Source organism: Aulonocara stuartgranti, assembly GCF_965226115.1.
Source record: "Aulonocara stuartgranti genome assembly, chromosome: 4".
Classification (NCBI taxonomy): Eukaryota; Metazoa; Chordata; class Actinopteri; order Cichliformes; family Cichlidae; genus Aulonocara; species Aulonocara stuartgranti.
Window position 1 is genome coordinate 23,692,870 of NC_138942.1, and position 17,700 is coordinate 23,710,569.

Sequence of the window (17,700 nt, forward strand, 5' to 3'; positions counted from 1 at the left end):
GAAACTGTTTGTCAGTCAATTGCCCAATTACTTCAGAGCCTCTGTAAATGGGGGCACTGTGCATAAAAATGGCCCGAATTCCTAAACAGTTGTTAAACCCATTGAATTCAAACTGAAAGTGTGCACTTCAATCACAGTTCTTTTAAAATCCACTGTGGTAGTGTACAGAGGCAAAAATGTCCAAATACTTAAACTTTACTGCAAATATTAATCATTTTGAATTGATTTGTGTGATTCATGCAAAGTCCAAGAGCAAAGCAGGTCTCTTTTGCTTACATGCTCTCATTAATGTTAATGTTTGAAGTGATGGAAACCTGCTTAAGAATACATATAATAAATGTGTTTGGTTTAATTAGACCCATAAGAGTCGACATAGAGACACAAGACACAAGCAATGTATTTTCAATGTAATTTCTTTTAATATAATCTTATTTACAACGCAATTTTCATAAATGTTTAGTACATAGTAAGTTACAATACTTCTGCATCCATTACACAGTGAACTCATACCCTTGATAATACAGACTGAAATGGTCCTGCTTATTAACAGTCTTCAATTTAAAACAGAACTTTCTATGTTGCTTGCTCAACTTCTAAGCTTCTGATTTCGTTCAATTTGGAGCATTAATGACTGCTAAGAAACTCATTCATGGTCTTGACGATGACTTCTTGCCAACATTCAGGCTATGGAGAGAAAAAGGGGCGGGGATCAGGGCCACAAAAAAAAAGCAGGTAAAATGAGGGCTAAAACTTGTATAAAAGGCTTAGGAGATGTAACTATACAGAATTCCAGAAACACGTTCTTTCAATCCTCGGTTTAAAAAAAACAAAAAACAAATCCAGATGACCTCTCCATAACATCAGTAGAGTTAGAATTTTTTTAAATTAAGGCTTGGGAAAGCCACTTTGATTTCATTTTTAACAGATGTAACAGGGCATTTAAAACACCAAAAACACTAGCAGGTTTCATACAATGACAAGGAGTATTTCTCTGCAGTAATACGAATGTTAAAAAAATGTAACAAAATTCAATAGAACCCACTTTGTGGGTTACTTGCATGTGAATTGACCCTTCAACTATGGGGGAGGGGGTGATGAGGACATTAGTGTGGGCTCCACGCAGAGCATATAGCAGCTTGGTCAGTAATCACTTAGTAATAAATAATAAAATAGAGTGGATCAGAGTGGTCGCAGATACAAACAAAGGAATTAAGATTAAAAAAAAAAAAGAGAAAAAGAGGAGCAGGCTCATTTGATCATTTTTACAGCGTAACCGAGTGTCATGCCTGACACAAACGCAAAAACACGCAGACACGTAGATCTGCACTCTCTCACATGCACACACACCCAGACAAACACGTGTACATACATGCGCTCATTCTGAGACACGACAGTGGTTAAACACGAAGCATGAATACTAGTCAATCAATCGACTCGTCAGGCAGAAAGACAAACAGGCTCTGTCTTTTTTTCTTTTTTTTGTTTTGTCGTCTTCTTCACAAATCTGATTTCTATGTTCCCGGCTTCGTATCCGATTGGCTGAATCCGTCCCGAGACTTCGCTGCGGTGGTTAAACATTCTGAAGGATGACATCATAGCTTGTTAAAACAGAAGGATAAAAATGCTTCTTCAAAACATTTGAAAAAATTTTTAGTCCTTTTTTTTTTTTTTTTTTTTAAATGTTCTCCTCCCGCTGTGCTTCCTCCTTTAACCTCCAACAGGTTCGGGAGGTGAAGGTGTCGCCGGAGAGTGAGTGTGTTCTTGTGATGCTTGGCTGCTCTGTATACTTTGTGTATACTTGATATTCGGTTTGTGTGTGTGTGCATATATGTAAAATGTCACATAGTCTGTGTGCACGTGCAAGGGCCAAGTGTGCGCAGATTCATCACTCCACAGCAAAGCCGCAGGTCTCCTCCACAGCAGTCAGCAGTTTCTCGTAAAGCTTCTCGTAAGACTCATAGGGAGGGATGTCTATCCTGTTGAAACTGGAGGCAGAAAAGAGTGAATTACTTCACTAACAAAAAAAATAATTGACACAAATATAGACACATTAAGAGAAATCGGTTCTTACCACGTGTGAGCCTTGGGCAAGTTTTCTGTGTTAGCATCTATCAAATGGATGGTGAAGAGTCTTGGTCCTGCAGAACCTGTAGAGCCTTACACACATACATTCTAGTTATCACTGCTCTGGTACACAGAAAAGACTTTAAATAGAAAAAGCTCTCAACACTCTTTAATGGGTTTCAGATTGAAACGTGCATCTAACCATTCTCACATGAAGCTAATATCGTTCTAATTTGGGTTAAAAAGTTTGCATTTAAAGGCCTTGTATATGAGTTATGTGTTGAAAAAGTGAACTAAATGTTACCATCAAAGGAATAGCAGAAGCAAAGTGTAACCAAAAGGTGTATGTTGTGTTTGTACCAGTGCATGACCCACCCTGCAGCGCTTTGAATCCCTGTAGGGGGACCCTGGTGGAGCCTGTGACAAACTGCAGGAGGCGTCCTCTCCTCTCCTCACTGAAAGCCTCCACTGCTTGCCAGAACCACCGCACCACATTGCTTTCACTTGTGCAGTGTTTCAGACGGGTGTTAGTCTTCCAGTCTGCAAGGTCTATTTTTCCTAGTCCACCAATGATCAACTGAAGAGATTTAGAGACGGGGTGGTGGATAGGGGTTTGAGATGGATATAATGAATTAGATAACAGATTAGAAGAAGAAATTTAATCAAAACTACCAATCCAACATGCAGATATGGTAAAAGTCATATAAATATTTAATAAGTACTAATATATTGTTGACGTATCAAACGCGTACCTCAAGTTCTTTATGGTCGAAGGGTTTGAGGAGGTGCTGTGGGATGAGCTCACTGAACCCCTTCTGCAGAGCCAGAAACTGGGCTTCAATTCCACGCATAAACCTCCAGTTCACATAAAGTCTGAAATGAATAAAATAAAATAAAAAATAAGTAAACGTCTGGCAGACGTTTGCAAGTAATGTTTACACTCTGTATCCGACACAGAGTTTAGAGTACTACTGTGGAGTTATTTACCTTACATATTCTTTCTTGTTCTCCTCAGTGACGGGGACATTACGACCATTAGGCTTGAGTTCATGTTGTGAGAACTTCCCAAAGGCATTGTGCTCTACACAGAACGTGTGATCAAGTACTGAAGTGATGTCATTCTCCCTGCACACAACACATCAAAGTAAAAGCTGAAACGGAAACTATGTAGACAAGCACGCAGGACACAAACTAAGCAGTCTGCCTGCGCCAGGCTGAGAGGATTCATTTATTGGTGCTTTTGCTCACAATATCCAGACGAGGCTCTTGTGCAACTCGGGGTCGGTGGTCTCCAGGTCGTTGAGTTGGATGGGTTTGCCCAGCAGCTGTTTGTAAAAGGGCAACGTGAAGCTCCCGTTGATGTAGTGACCGTGAAAAACTGCCAGGCCCATCACACGACCCACAAAGTGGAAATATGACAGGTGGTCCTTAAAAGAAAGACAGTGTGAGACACAGAGTCGGGACTTATTAGCATTGTTCGTTATGTGGGTTTACTTGTGTGTACTCACAGGATTGATGGAGGAGTCTGGGTTGATCTGTAGTGTGTAGATATTGTCTGTGGAGTACTGGAACAGGCCGTAATAGGGGTTTAACATCTCGTGACACAGCAGGTACAACCACTCCCTGCAGACAGACACCACAATGATCACAAAGATGAAGTAGCACCAAGACTTTAGTGAAAACAATCAAATACAAGATCCTGTCTTTGTATCCAGTCTTTTGTACAAGCAGTTGATGTAGCACTTTTTCAAAACATGGGGTAAATTTATAAATTATATAGTAATTAAGTTCACAGACTACCCCTTACTACCTGTAAATTCTCGGTGGGAAACACTGCAGTAACATTTAACATTTAAGCGCAGGCATTAAAAGAGCTGTCACCGTGTACTTAGCACTGGTACTTGGACGATAGGATGATAAAAGCACCGTGCAGCAAATTACCTGGCCACTCCACCATAATCGAGTCCTTCCTCTCCCCTGAACTTCACCATTAGCCGTTTCTTCAAGTCTTTGGGCCTCATCTTCATTATCTGCCGGTATGACTCCTGTATAACGCACACAGCTTTAATTACAGGCTATCAGGTTTAGATCAGTTTTCTTTTGTTAATCGGTTATTTAATATTCACAGCCAGTGCTTCTGTGTTTCCTCCGCTTCCACCTGCACTCACCTCAAAGATCTCCTCTCGGGACACCTCTATACGACAGTGTCCCGCTTGAGGCTGCTGCAGCGACAGCTCGTGGCGGAGCAGCTTTAATTTGTGCACCAAATCTCTTTCGTATCGCGCTGCCACATCTCCATCCCCTCCTCCTCCGCCGCCGCCACTTACTCCTCCACCGCCCCCCTCCTCACCCCCCACATCCATCTGGGGGGCCTGGGAAGATTCCTTCACTTGTGATTGCTGACTGGAGGTGGGAAGAAGTAGAGGAGGAGAACAGAAGGGAAATATAAGGTTGTGGAAGAACGATACGCACAGGATTACACACAGCCCCATTCAGCATAAGCAGTGAAATCTACCATAAGCTCATGTTTCTGTATATCACACCAGTCAGCAGCGTTAGTAGGTCGGTGGCAGATTAGATTGGTCCATGCTTTACCTGATAATGTTGTGTAGGCGCGGGTCTGTGAACTGTGTGGTTCGGTTGTTGTGGTCCACAAAGTAGATCCGGCCAGACACGGTGCTTCGGACCTCCCAGCCTACAGGTAAAGGCCCGAGTTCCTCACAGCTCACGCTGGCCAAATCCCTGCACCAGTAACAGATAAACACAGTGAGACAGAGCACCACATTTCCACCTGTTCTGAACATGCATACTAAGTAGTATAATCCTCATACTGAACTAAACTTGGACCCCAAAGGCCCATGAAAAGCTACTAAGAGTTATTTTATTTATCTGCTGCTGAATAAGAGCATAAAAAAGACAGCGGGCATGCTCTACAGACACATGGAGCAAAGTGTTTATGCACTTCTTTTAGATATCGCTGCTCATTACAGGGTCGAACTGTGTATTTAGTGTCGGGTCACAAATTTGAAGAAACTGTTAAACCTCTTTGGGCTACAAACTTTGAGAACCTTATTAAAACCAAAACATTTGTTGAAGAAATGCTTGTACATGTTTACTGTGATCAGTACCTCACCATAACAGATTTTGAAATTTTCCTCAGTGTGAAACAAAACACTTGAATTTCATCATTTTTTTGGCCCTCTTTACGTAACCCTTGAATCATAAACTTTAAAACACAGTCATTTGGACATGTTTATGATTAAGGTCAGCATATAGGGTCAGAAGTAATGGGCTGTTATGACAGATTTATAGTTAGCAGTAATTAATATTGCTGACATTTTTATGACCGGGGGCAGTTCGTACTGTCAAAACCATCCATAAATCTTACTAATTAAGAATTGTAAGTGGTGTAAAACTGTCACAGTCACCCATTAGCACAAATCATGAGATCATAAAACAAGATGTATCTACACAAAGTATAACTTGTAGATAAAGTATGATATAAGATGTAGATAAGGCCTAAAATGTTAGCCTGAGTGTATAAGTCAAATGCTTAAAACATTAATTTTAGTGTATTGACAAGTCAACCATATCACTCTAGTTTAGAATAGGTACAATATTAGAGTTATAATCCCAACTATCCGATGGTCCTCTATGAGCATGCACTCAGCAAAAGTAGGAAGGAAGAACTCCCTCTCAACATGCAAAGAAAAGTTTAAATTACATGTAAACCTACATGTGAATGCACTCACTTACAGAAACAGACTTTTCTTGTAAAGCCTTTAGAAAAATTTTATACAATCCTGAGTATAACCCTGAGAGTAGAGTACTTTAAGGGTGTGTTAAGTCTGCAGATGCAGTGGCTAAGTCTCTTTGTAGGCTTTCACCTCTTTTCCAGTTATGCTTGGACTAAATGAAGTGCAGCATAGTCATACCGTGGTATCCGGGGGTCATGCCAGGTGCTGACGCCTGTCTGTGTGTGGAGGAAGTACACCTGGCCCTGCACTGTTGTTCGCTGCTCTGTTTTAACAAGAAAAGAAAGCCATTAAATGGACTATGTGAGGTTTAGGTTAAACAAATATCTATAGCCACAACAGGAGTTCATCACTGACCGTATCCCTCTGGCAGGTCAGGCGGTTGGTGTCCATGCGGTCTGTTCTGAGGGGTGTGGCCATGACCTCTGGAGTCCTGCCCTCTGATTCGCTGGGTCTGAAGACGGCTCTCCTGACTGGGAGAGTCGAGCCGACAGTTCCCGCCTCCCGCGGCACCGGTGGAGTCGGAGTAGGGCAGCGGTTCTTCACTGAAACACCCCTCAAACACAGGCCTACACACAAACGCACAAAGAAAAACACACTGGAATCACATGACGGGTCAACTGCTTTTTATTTCAAACTCAGCGCAACAAAGACAGCAGGAGGGACAAATACTTAACAAATAGAACTAAAATAATCCTCTGACCTAAAACAGGTTGTTGTGTAACATCACATGAGATCCAAACAGTCTTGTATTTAAAAGTTAGGGTGTGATATTAGCAGGGTTAACATCTGGTGACACTCACCCATCATTTTCTAACAGTCCTCTACAGTCCACAACAGGGCCTCCGCTGCCAATGCGGTCTCGTGTTTGCAGGCTCACTGTAAACAAGGAGGACGGACAGGTCAGAGAGTTGACGCCGTGTTAGAGGGGGGAGTGCAGAAAATGCACACAGTGAAAGAAAAGCAACAATATGACTAATCTGTACATACGCTCCATCGCTGTCCAGCCTTACCTACAATCTGCCCCCGCACTGCATCACTGTCAGAGGGGTTCAGCTTACATAGATCTAGACGCTGGTCTGAAACAGGAAGCAAATACATTTTTATTTTCTTGACAGAGCAGCACTAAATAAATGGTGTGAAAATGTGTGTATTTAAAATCAGAGCAGTAGATAAAGACGACGGCCTTACATCCTGTGTCTTTTAGCCTGCTGATGGCATTAGAAAGCAGTCGTATGCAGCCCAGAAAACCTGCCCCCTGTCGTTTATGGATCTTCTTGTGGTTCCATATACTGATGGTGATGGAGTCTGTTTTACCAATGTAGCTAAAAAAACAAAACAAGTGACAAGTGCAACAGGTCTCTTTAATCCAGCTTTTTATAAAGGCGAGCCATTTTAAAGGTCAAAGATCTGAATGAATGAAACAATCAACATCTGTAGATCTTCTGCATCTTTAATGAGTTGTTACATTTACATATAACTGAAAATCAATTAAAATGACAAAGAATAGATGAGTTGCTGCCAAAAGTGGAGGAGTTTAAGTGTCTTCAGGTCTTCACAAGTTCAATTCAATTTTATTTATACAGCTCCAAATCACTAGAACAGTTGCCTCAAGGTGCTTTAAATTGCAAGGTAGACCCTATGATATTACATACAGAGAAAAACCCAACAATCACATGACCCCCTATGAGCAAGCACTTTGGCAACAGTGGGAAGCAAAAACTCCGTTTTAACAGGAAGAGACCTGCAGCAGAACCAGGCTCAGGGAGGGACGGCCATCTGCTGCGACCGGTTGAGGTGAGAGAAGGAAGACGGGATAAAGGATATGCTGTGGAAGAGAGCCAGAGCTGTGAGACTGACGCGGGGATTGGGGGCAGATGCTGTACTGATCTGTGGTGATGAAGAGAGCTGAGCTTAAAACTGAACCTGTTGATTAACTGGTTGACCTATGCTCCTACCTTCACCTATGGTCATGAGCTCTTGGTAGTGACCGAAGGAATGAGGTGGCGGACACCAGTAGCAGAAATTAGTTTCCTTCGAAGGGTGGCTAGCCTCTCACTTAAACAGATTTCATACTTTCTGTGTCTGTGAGTTTGCTAGGATCTGTTTGGGTCCCAGTGACGTCAAACTCATCATCAGACAGTCAGTGTGAGGATCAGCTCAGGCATCCACGTACCTGCCTGTTTTTTGTAACCGCACAGATTCACCTGCAGAGAATTTACATTACAATCCACCAATGACCCATCCCATCAAGGCAGCGTACTTCAAAGAAGTATAACAGGAATGAATATTTGGCTGTAGGGTCTCCAGCAGTCCGTGTCCCCAACAGAGCATAATGCAGGCTTTAGAGACAGGGTGAGGAGTTGAGTCGTTTGAGAGGGATTCAGAATAGCGCCACTGCTACTCCACATCGAAAGAAATGGTTCGGGCATCTGAAAAGGATGCCTCCTGGACACCAGGCCTCAGGTTAGACCCAGAACCTGCTGGGTCCAACCTGCTGGCTTGGGAATAACTCAGTGTCGCCTGGTGGTGACTGGGAAGAGGTGGCTGGGGCAAGGGGAGCCTGGGTCTCTCTGTTTGAGTCCCCAGTATACCTGGTGCGTTTATTGCTTTGTGTGCTGCCGGTAATGTCTTTAAAAGTCACTTCTACTCATGCCCTGTGATAAGGCACAAGCAGCCGCTAATGTCTTTTCATGAATGATAGGTGTCGCCACTCAGACAACACCAGCACATCTGTGCTGATATAAGACAAGAAGTCAAAAACTGTTGTTTTATTTTATTCTGTTTAAAACGCACGACAGAGGACTGCTGCCTCCGTGACCTGAACACAGACAAGTGGTAGAAAATGGATGGATGGCTATGTTAAACTAATTATAATTCAATTTAAATATCTATACCTAAGCAGAAATTACTTTACTGCAAACGTATAGTAGATTTGTTTTTAGAGCTGTGGACGAGACTCACAGGTCATAGTGCTGATTCCATTTGGGGTCCAGTGTGCTCTTTACTGTATCTGTAGAGTGGCATTGACCTGATCCGTCCACCACGACTTTGGCAAAAGGATCTGGCAGACCTGCACACAAAAACTTGTAATTAAAAATCTGTTGCCCATAAAGTCTCTCAAAATCCAAAGTGGCTTAGGTGCTTCTCATAAACATGATCTCCATGTTAAAACATTTAACATAAATGGAGTTGTTGTATTTGTATCTAGACTCATACTGGCCTGCAGTTTAAAAACAAACAGGAAATTCAGTTTGTTTGCCATTCTTATTAACAGTACTTGAGATTCACCATCTAATCTGACAGGAAATGAAGACTCTAATCCAGGCAGCCTTTAACAAATTCTGACCAAGAACAAAACTGGGCACACTCGGAGAAGCTTTGCAGCCTTAAACAAACCCCTGATTGTGGGGTGACAGTCAGGGTCATTGTTGTATTCCAGCGCTACCACAGGTCAACAGTTATCCCTCAGAACAGCAAATGAGCAACATCAATGGCACTCTGTTTTCACAGTCGCTCCTATGTCACACGGGCTCTTTATAATGCCAGAAATATGCATGTGAAAAAGATCACAATCAGAGTACTTACGAAAGAAGTCTTTCTTTGCGAGGTTCTTGGCACATAATACTGCAAGAGAAAGGAGAAAAAAATTACACAAATATATGTAATATCACAGCACGTAGGCTGACACAGAGGACGCATCTGAGGGGAAAGAATGTGGGTCAGGATAAATGTATGAATGCCAGAGGACGGTCATGAAAGTGGATATGACACGGACAGAGAAGTACAGGCTAGTGTCAGGCAAAAGGCACAAAGACAGACACACGCTGAAAGACCACCCACGGATAAAGCAGGAGACCACTTTCTATACCCACACCATCTTTGTAGAGTCAGAGAGCAGAGCTCAATCTGACCAAGACTCTGAGAATTTGTAAGTGTGTGCAAACTGTTGTTTATCATGTACGTGGGTGTACACAAAGTCTGGTTATTTGTTTCCCCAGACAGCTGGCATATGACACCCTAGGCTAGCTCTCCTCTAACACTGAAAACACAAGAGAGCAACAACTTTACAGCTATTTCTTTCTTCTTCTTTCTTTTTTTTTTTAGAAATACACTCAAGTGTTTGTTTCAGGGCAGAACAAAAACAAGCTGCATGTTGGTTTTCACAGCTGATGCAATGCAATTCAAAAGGTAAGCTGTAATCAACACGGATAATGTTTGCACTTCAAGTCCACTGGGCCTTTGTCAAATTTATATGCAGTGTTTTTATTTGGGCTGGTAAGTAAAGTGTAGGGTGTATACCTGTGAGCTCTGCTTTGTAAAGAAACAGTAAGGTTTTTGTTCTGACTGCATGTGAGCTTTGTGTTTGCTGTTTGACACACTTATCTGTAAAGATCAGCTGATCACTGTGCATTAAAAAGGACCTTCAAAGTTCCGCTTTTTTTAGTTAACTGTCCTGATGTTTCATCTCTTATTTCAGCGTGTCATAACAGTCAGTATGCTTAAGATTAGATTATCATCTTCTTCCGGTGCGCTAACATTTCTAAAGGTTAAAAAAAGAAGAATGTATTGGGCTAGCTTCATTTAGTCACCATCAGCGTCCAGAAGACACTGTAGTATTTCTGGCTTCTCTTCCCGTCACAGACGACGGCAGACCTAAACTTAGTTTTAGTCATTTTTAACTTTAGCTTTTAGGAAAAGAAGAATCCACACACTCCATGTCATGACTACGTGGGCAACAGCACAAATGCACAAACAGCACTTTCTGCCATAATTAGTAATCGTTTGCTTTGGAAGGCACTGAAGAGTGGAAATCACTAAAGCTGCACTAACTAACAGCTACAACTAACAACTAACAGCTTGAGTGAAAGTGACTACGTGCAGGCAAACACAGCTGTCCCAATGCCTCTAGCCTCTGCTGTCAATGCAGAAAAAAACCACAGTTAAGCCACTGTACTGGGTTATTGACAACATATAGGTTATGTGTGGATAAAGTATGATTTCCGTTGGTGTCGTGTTGCACATTTACTCCTGTGTTACTGCAGAATGTCAGTGTGAGTCTAGTGATTCACAGTCACACTGATATTTTAAGGAAGTAAATGCAAAATCTAACATGAACAGCACATTTCTTGAGCTGGACTGCAATGTCAGCAATTTATTTATTTTTTGATTATTCTTTAAATATTAAAAATACACACCACTATGGACCAACATAAAGGTCGCCAGAAAGTATTTATGAGTTCTTGTGCTAGTTTCAGCTCAAACTGTTTGACATGACACGTAATTAAGATAAACGGCTCTGTGGCCAAAAACAAGACAGCCTGACAGAACCTTAGAAAAATAATGTGGCTTCATCTCTCTGTTGTTCATTTTCATATTAAAATGAATTGGGGTGGGGTGGGGGGGTCAAAATCAGATCTGAGTTAGAATGTGTAACCCAATCAATCACCTGCATGGAGCTTGGCAGGGGAGCAATGGGTGCATGAAGTGGGTAGGAGAGTCATCCCACACATCTGAGGGGTTTTGTGGCCTTCATTACACATCTACCGCAACTTTAAATTACCTTTCATGGCAAGTTGAAATAAGCTGACTCTGCACTTAGTCTACTTTGATGATCCCTTAATTATTTGCCCTTCTTTTTTTACCCAAATGACCAAATATTTGCGTTCCTCAACATGTAGATTTGGTGCTTTTCTTGTTTTGTGTCCATTAATAGATTTAATCTTTGAGCTTCACGCTGCTGACCTGATAAAGCAATATTTTCATTTATTACCCCAGGCACTGGACTAGATCAGTGTAATTAATTCTTTAGAAGCTGATTTAAAGAAAAGTATTCTGCATATTAATAAAGATAATCTCAAAAGTCCTCCATCCAATCTACACTAACTGAACAATGCTGGTGAGACACTGGGAACATTTCAGAGTTAAGTACTGCTGGTACCGTCAGGGGAAAACAACCTTAGATCTTAACTGATCTGCCACACACCTAAACTGCCTTTTGATTCGGTTTGGCCCAGACGGCTATCTAGGAAGTTAGTCAGGCAGTCAGTGGTTTAGGATGTGGTGACCAGAGTGGCACGTACGTGTCTGGTGTTGCCTAGTCCATTTCCTGTGATTAACCAATGGAGAATGGCTTCAGGATATCCTTCCCTGTTCCCTGTCAACCTCTTCCAATCCTTTCCTCCTGACTCACACATTCCACACTGAGACTTCATCTTTTCTACAGACGTAATGAAAGAAACGCAGTGTGTGAGGAAAGGGAGGGAATCGAGTTTCTAAAGTCTGCCACCTATTTCAGACTGGAAGTAAAGGAAGCCTCTGTCGCTGTCCCTGCTGTGCTATTCACCAATTCTTCCCACAATGTGTTTTCTGACTTGCTCTTCTGTGGCCCTGAATGTGTGACAGGACCTTTCTCAGCATCTCAGGAAATTCCTCATTCTGCGAAGGTCATGGCTGGTAAAAAACACACAGAGCTTACAGCCTAACAGCTCAGCTGGTTCTCAGTTTCTTTCCCCACTGTCATTTCCCTTTCTTTTTATTTGCATTTACTGCCTTTCTGTTTAAAAAAAAAAGTATGAAAAAGCTAGACAGTCAGTAGGGTAGTGATGGCGGGGGTTCTATTCATCCAATCTTGATGGGACAAGCAGAAACAGTTTGAGAGAGGTGAAGAAAAAGTGAGCCTCTTTTGCACCAGTCAGTCAGCTACATAAGGAATTTAAAAATCACATCAACCATCTCCTACAGACGTTAGCAAACTTGCTCTACACCTCTTTGACACCAGATATTCTTTGGATAATGACCAGAAATGCACAACTGCAGCGCCTAATTAAAGCTTCCTAAATCACCATTAATGGCCGAGTGCTCCGGTAACGAAGCCAAGGTAGTGCAATCTCTTTGCACTTTGATCACAGCTCGAGTCAAAAAACATGATGAATGCTGACAAACTTCGAGCGGTCTAGACTTTCTTGTCTCAGCAAGCGCCCGCAGCCTTACAAGCAGAACAACTCGTGAGCTTATGATGATGTCATTTCCTGTATGACCTTCTTCTTTCGGCAACAAAAACAAAGCAGTGGTTGGTGGACATGTGAGCAAATATCACACCTGCTTAATAACAAGTAGCCTGCAGTACACAGACGCAGGACAACAGAAGGGCTTGCACAAACACCCAGACAATGGTTCTGTAATGAAGAATAAGTGGATGCTGAGGCTCTTTAACCTCTTCATCCATGTTTCTACATCCTGTTTTGCATGCTTTTCTGTAAATGTGTTTCTGCACATACTGCAAGCTTAGTAAGTGAAGGGATTAGAAATGCTTATGCTGCTTCCTAAGTAAGCATGAATCGGACTCCCCCCTTCTCTCCTCTGTTGTATCCATCACACAAACACTCATTTTTATTTCACTGCTTTTTTTCTCCTTTTCTTTGATTGTTCCTCATTCCCTCGCACTTTTGTCCTCCTCTTTTCAGCTCCTTCACCCCTTCCCTCTCAAGTAACCTCTTGTCCTGATGCTGCCCGGTATTGCAGCTCAGGCAAGTTAAGCACTCAATCCGACTGACTGGCACCAAAACCTGAGCGGCACGTGTTGCGTCCACTAACTTTATCCTACTAAATGACTGATTCTTTAATTCCTTTCATGGCATTTTCCACAATAAAACACAAACAAAAACACCCTTTTCTCCACCATTTTTGACCTACTTATGTTCTGCATCTTGCCTTGACCATATTTTTGCATTCAAATGTTATGTTTCACAAGCTCAAAAACCAGAGATACACTACAGCTAGTTATTTTATTTATTTATTTTTTAAAATATTACTGCAGTTGCAAGTTTTTGGTATCAAAACTCACAAAATTAGCGTATGATCAAACATTTGGTGCTTTTTTTTCAAAATATTTAACACTGTGTATGACATAAATAATTTGGTTATACATTGGTTTCAATACAGAAGCTACTTCTGACTGTTCCCTTCTCACAAGCGGTGGATGCACTAGGTTGATTTGGTAGAGTTTTATGCCAGATGCCCAACCTAATGCAAACCCAGGGATTCGTGTGTCTCTGGCTGGAATTCAACCAGTATCCTTTTGCTTCCTAAACAAATGTCTATACCGCATTACACAAGTTTCAAAATAGTTTACATTTTTTCCCCCTGTTTTCATTAAGTATTTCACTTACTTAGGTCTTCCGTGTTATTCAAAGCAATACTTAAGCTTAAGAAAAAGATAACGAACACAGGAAGACACAACAATCACTTGTAAACACAACAAAGTCTCTCAGATCTGACCCAGTGTCAAACATGCTTATGTCCCTACTGCACACACACACGTGCACGCTTTCCAGATATACTGATGTTAAGGGGGGGAAACAACCAACTCTTTCTGGCAGACTGAACAGAGCTGGCCAGCCTGGCAGCATTGCACTCCCATTGGCTCATTGCACATTCCTTACCCAATTAGAATTCCACTCATACCTGTGGAGGCGGGGCACAGTCAGGGGCAATAACCTCTGGTTGCATACAAGTTTACACACACATACCTTCTCTGCTTGCTTTCATTTTAACTCACCTGATGAAACACTTTACGATAACATACTTCTTGTAGAGCTTATTTTACCAGAGTCGCTTACAGTAAACTTTATCATAAGAGGACACGATCTATTATAATCCCAGATGACTGCAGTGTTTTAACTGATTCTGATTAAAATGATTTGTTATCAGTTAATCTACCAATCTTAGTAGTATATAAAATACCCGCTTACAGTTGATACAATGACATAATCTATTTTGATCACAGATGTCACTCTTGAATGTCAAGAGTGACATCAGTCCTTTGTTATTATTTCAAACAAAAGGAGCGATGAACTGTTCTTTTGCAGATCTACGTGGCTAAGTGAGACTCAGTGATAACGTCAAGCGCAGATAACCTCAACCTGAAATGTATAAACAGTGGGATAAGTGACGAAGTGTGCTAGATCCGTTGGTCTGATTCCTGCCCTTCCTTCTTGAAATCCACTCTGAGAAGAAGAGTCAGTAAGTAAACAGCATGTGGGGTGCATTTTCAGACAGCACTTCACCACATCAGTGCTGACAGGCATTTGCTTTAAAAGACATCCATCACAATCATACCTTTGCAGTACACTGCTGCAATGTTCCATAAAAACCACACAAAGAAATATTTAGTCTGACGGAAAGCAAATTTTAGTGTGTGTCATTGCTCAGTTTTGACTCAGGGGGACAAGGCGTCTGCTCAGCGGCTCAGATGGGTCATTTCCATTTGAATAGAGGCCCTTGGATGCCCAGTGGGGTTACATTATCAACAGTAGGAACCTTTGTTCCAGCTGTGACTGTATGTGGAGCGGAGGAGGAAACTTCTATATGACCTACAGGAAACTGAAAAATAATTTTTTTTGATCTCAATTCGGTTGAATAAATGACCCCTGAAGAACAAACATGCTGCACTTCCTTCAGTGGGGACAAGTTCAACGAGTCCGACATTTGTGCAGCTACAGCTGACACAGCAGCGAAATGCCAATCGATACTCATTGGTAATCCGGACTAGGATGTCAAATCTAGCGGGAGATCAATTTTCATACAGGCTGCCGCTCCACATTTGCTCTCTCCCCAGCGTTACAGAGCTCGCCGCATTCGGCTGAAGCGGAGGTTTCGGCTGGTGGTCAGCACCCCCCAAAAAGGGTGTAGCTAGCAAGCGCTAGCGGTCAACATTAACCACAATGTTACTATTAGCTAGCAGGCTAAGAAGCCACTGTTAGTGGTTGATAAAGTTTCTGAGCGTGGCTTTCAAGCGTCGGCATTCACCACGACTAGCGGACTAGTCGCCTGTCTCAGCTGCAAAACGCACAGGACAGTGAACAGCTCCTCGGCTGTCCTCTCGGTAATTTACTTAGCATCTAAGCTAACAAGCTAGCACTCGGCTGGTGTTTGCCACACAAAAACCGGATGTTTGGGCGAACAGCAGACTCGAGAGGCTCAAAGACACTTCGCGTTGTCTCGTTGGGTTTGCTAAAATCAACACGTTACCGAGCAAACACTGAGTTCCGGTTTAAACGTGCACCGTAAGCTCTTTCTTTCGCTCTCGCTTTTACCTGTCAGTCGGATTTTGATGCTGGACCCGTTCCTCCGACTCCCAGGATTCGACATCACTCCGGGAAAAACGATCACACAAACTTCCCTGTCGAGCCAGCCAAAATCACAGTTTCACCAAGTAATGGAACTGCGAATAACTTCAGTTTCCACACATGCGGTTTGCTTTTGGTTTCCTCACGGATAAAAATGTATTATTTCACCGCAAAGTCTTGCGCTCCTTCGAAATCCGACAACACGGGAGAACATTTTCGGGCAGGCTCAAGCACGTACTGACGTATTGTTCTCAGTGTCTGTACAGTACGTGCTCGCTCCGGGAAGCGTGGGCGTGCCCGTGGTGATCAGATTCTTTCAAGTCTTTAGACATTCTGTTTTGGTTTTTATTTCAGTAATTAGGGCCCGGGCACTAAAAGTACGAAGACCCTACTGGAATTGCTCGTTTATTATTATTCAGACAAAACAAGTGGCTTTTTGAGGGCTTTAACATACTTAAAAACAGAGAAAAAATAAAGAAATGTTGCACACGTGTCAGGTCTGGTAAAAAAGAAATTGGTATTTTAATAGTTTCGCATATGCGTGGTGCAAAATGGCTCTAGAGCGCCACCTATGCGTTGTTAAATAAAGTCCTATGACCACATAGTTTGAGCTACATGAATGAAATTTGGCACAGACGTGTAACATACCAAGACGAACAAAAAAGTAATTGGGCCCATCAACGCAAACCCAACAGGAAGTCCACCATTTTGAATTGAATGTGAGATTTTGGCACCGATTTTGCCATTTCTAGGCGTTGTACTTTTGCGAACTCCTAGGAATTTGATCAGATCAGCTTCATATTTGGTCTGTGTCAACTACACACCTGGGCCATTTAATTTACAACAGCATTCATTTTGTTAAAAAAAATACAAAAATAGAACAACACAGAACGGGCCAACATTTAACTAAAAATTGTTCAACTCAACAAAACTCAATCATTTTGCTGAAATGATACTGCTAGGTGTTTTGTTAGCTAGGCTATCTCACCTTGTTCAGGGATATTAGCTTCAAGGGGCAGTGTAAAAAGCATTTTTTTGCGTTTTTAAAAGTGACAGTTATGGATTGAATTTGATTGCTAAACATAATTTTCCACATAGTTTTCTTTTTCGTGTTCAACACTTCAAGCAAGCTAACATCAAGTGTGTGACAAACTCATAGTCGATCGATGTGGTCTGTGTGTGCCAGGTCAGCAGTCAAATCAGTTAAGAAATATATGACCAAAAGAGGGTATCTTAAGGTGTGAGACGCCCCCTGCTACAGGGGAACGTCACTTACATTGTTGTTAAAAAAGCATTTGCTCCCTTCCAGATTTTATGGACTCCAGTGAACCACAGTGAGATCCATTAACCACAATTGGAAAAGAACTTGTAACAGTCGTGAACCTTACCAGGAGTGGCTGGCCTACCAACATTCAGTGCATCGATGACTCATCCAGGAGGTCACAAAGAACCCAGAACAACATTAACGAACTGCAGTCCTCACTCGCCTCAGTCAGAGTTCATGATTAAACAATAAGAAAGAGACTGGACATAAATGGCATCCATGGAAGTGTTCCAATGAGAAAACCACTGGTGACTGCAAAGAACAAAACGCCTCGTCTCACATCCACCACAGCTCATCTTGATGATCCCCAAAACTTTGGGAAAACATTCAAAAGTTTCAGAAGGGTTAAACAGTCCAAAATGTCTCCGCAGAAATGTGCCACCACTGTAAAATGTACAATATGGACGATAAATATAGCCACTATTTA

At 42.0% G+C, this 17,700-nt stretch overlaps 1 protein-coding gene across 2 annotated transcripts; it reads right to left on the reverse strand.

The window, feature by feature from the left end:
- Window positions 1-395: 395 nt before the first annotated feature.
- smurf1 (SMAD specific E3 ubiquitin protein ligase 1) lies at window positions 396-16,220 on the reverse strand. Of its 2 annotated transcripts, none has more exons than XM_082530245.1 (18): window positions 15,917-16,220; window positions 9,408-9,446; window positions 8,784-8,892; window positions 7,011-7,144; window positions 6,833-6,898; window positions 6,623-6,698; window positions 6,177-6,388; window positions 6,000-6,084; window positions 4,660-4,806; window positions 4,233-4,467; window positions 4,006-4,109; window positions 3,573-3,687; window positions 3,313-3,491; window positions 3,052-3,189; window positions 2,817-2,937; window positions 2,440-2,641; window positions 2,072-2,147; window positions 396-1,985 (listed from the first exon to the last, which is right to left on the reverse strand). In XM_082530245.1, the coding sequence occupies exons 1-18, from the start codon at window positions 15,969-15,971 to the stop codon at window positions 1,886-1,888; spliced, it is 2,193 nt and encodes a 730-aa protein (XP_082386371.1). In that variant the 5' UTR covers window positions 15,972-16,220; the 3' UTR covers window positions 396-1,885. The 2 variants fall into 2 exon arrangements, with proteins under 2 accessions (XP_082386371.1, XP_082386370.1); XM_082530244.1 differs by having other exon boundaries at window positions 2,072-2,156.
- Window positions 16,221-17,700: the final 1,480 nt, after the last annotated feature.

Coding starts and splice junctions, on each gene's coding strand:
- smurf1 (XM_082530244.1), bottom strand. CDS start 15,971: ATGTCGAATCCTGGGAGTCGGAGGAACGGGTCCAGCATCAAAATCCGA. Junction 4,807..5,999: donor CATGACCCCCGGATACCACG/GTATGACTATGC, acceptor TTACTGGTGCAG/GGATTTGGCCAGCGTGAGCT. Junction 3,492..3,572: donor CAGACTCCTCCATCAATCCT/GTGAGTACACAC, acceptor CTTTCTTTTAAG/GACCACCTGTCATATTTCCA.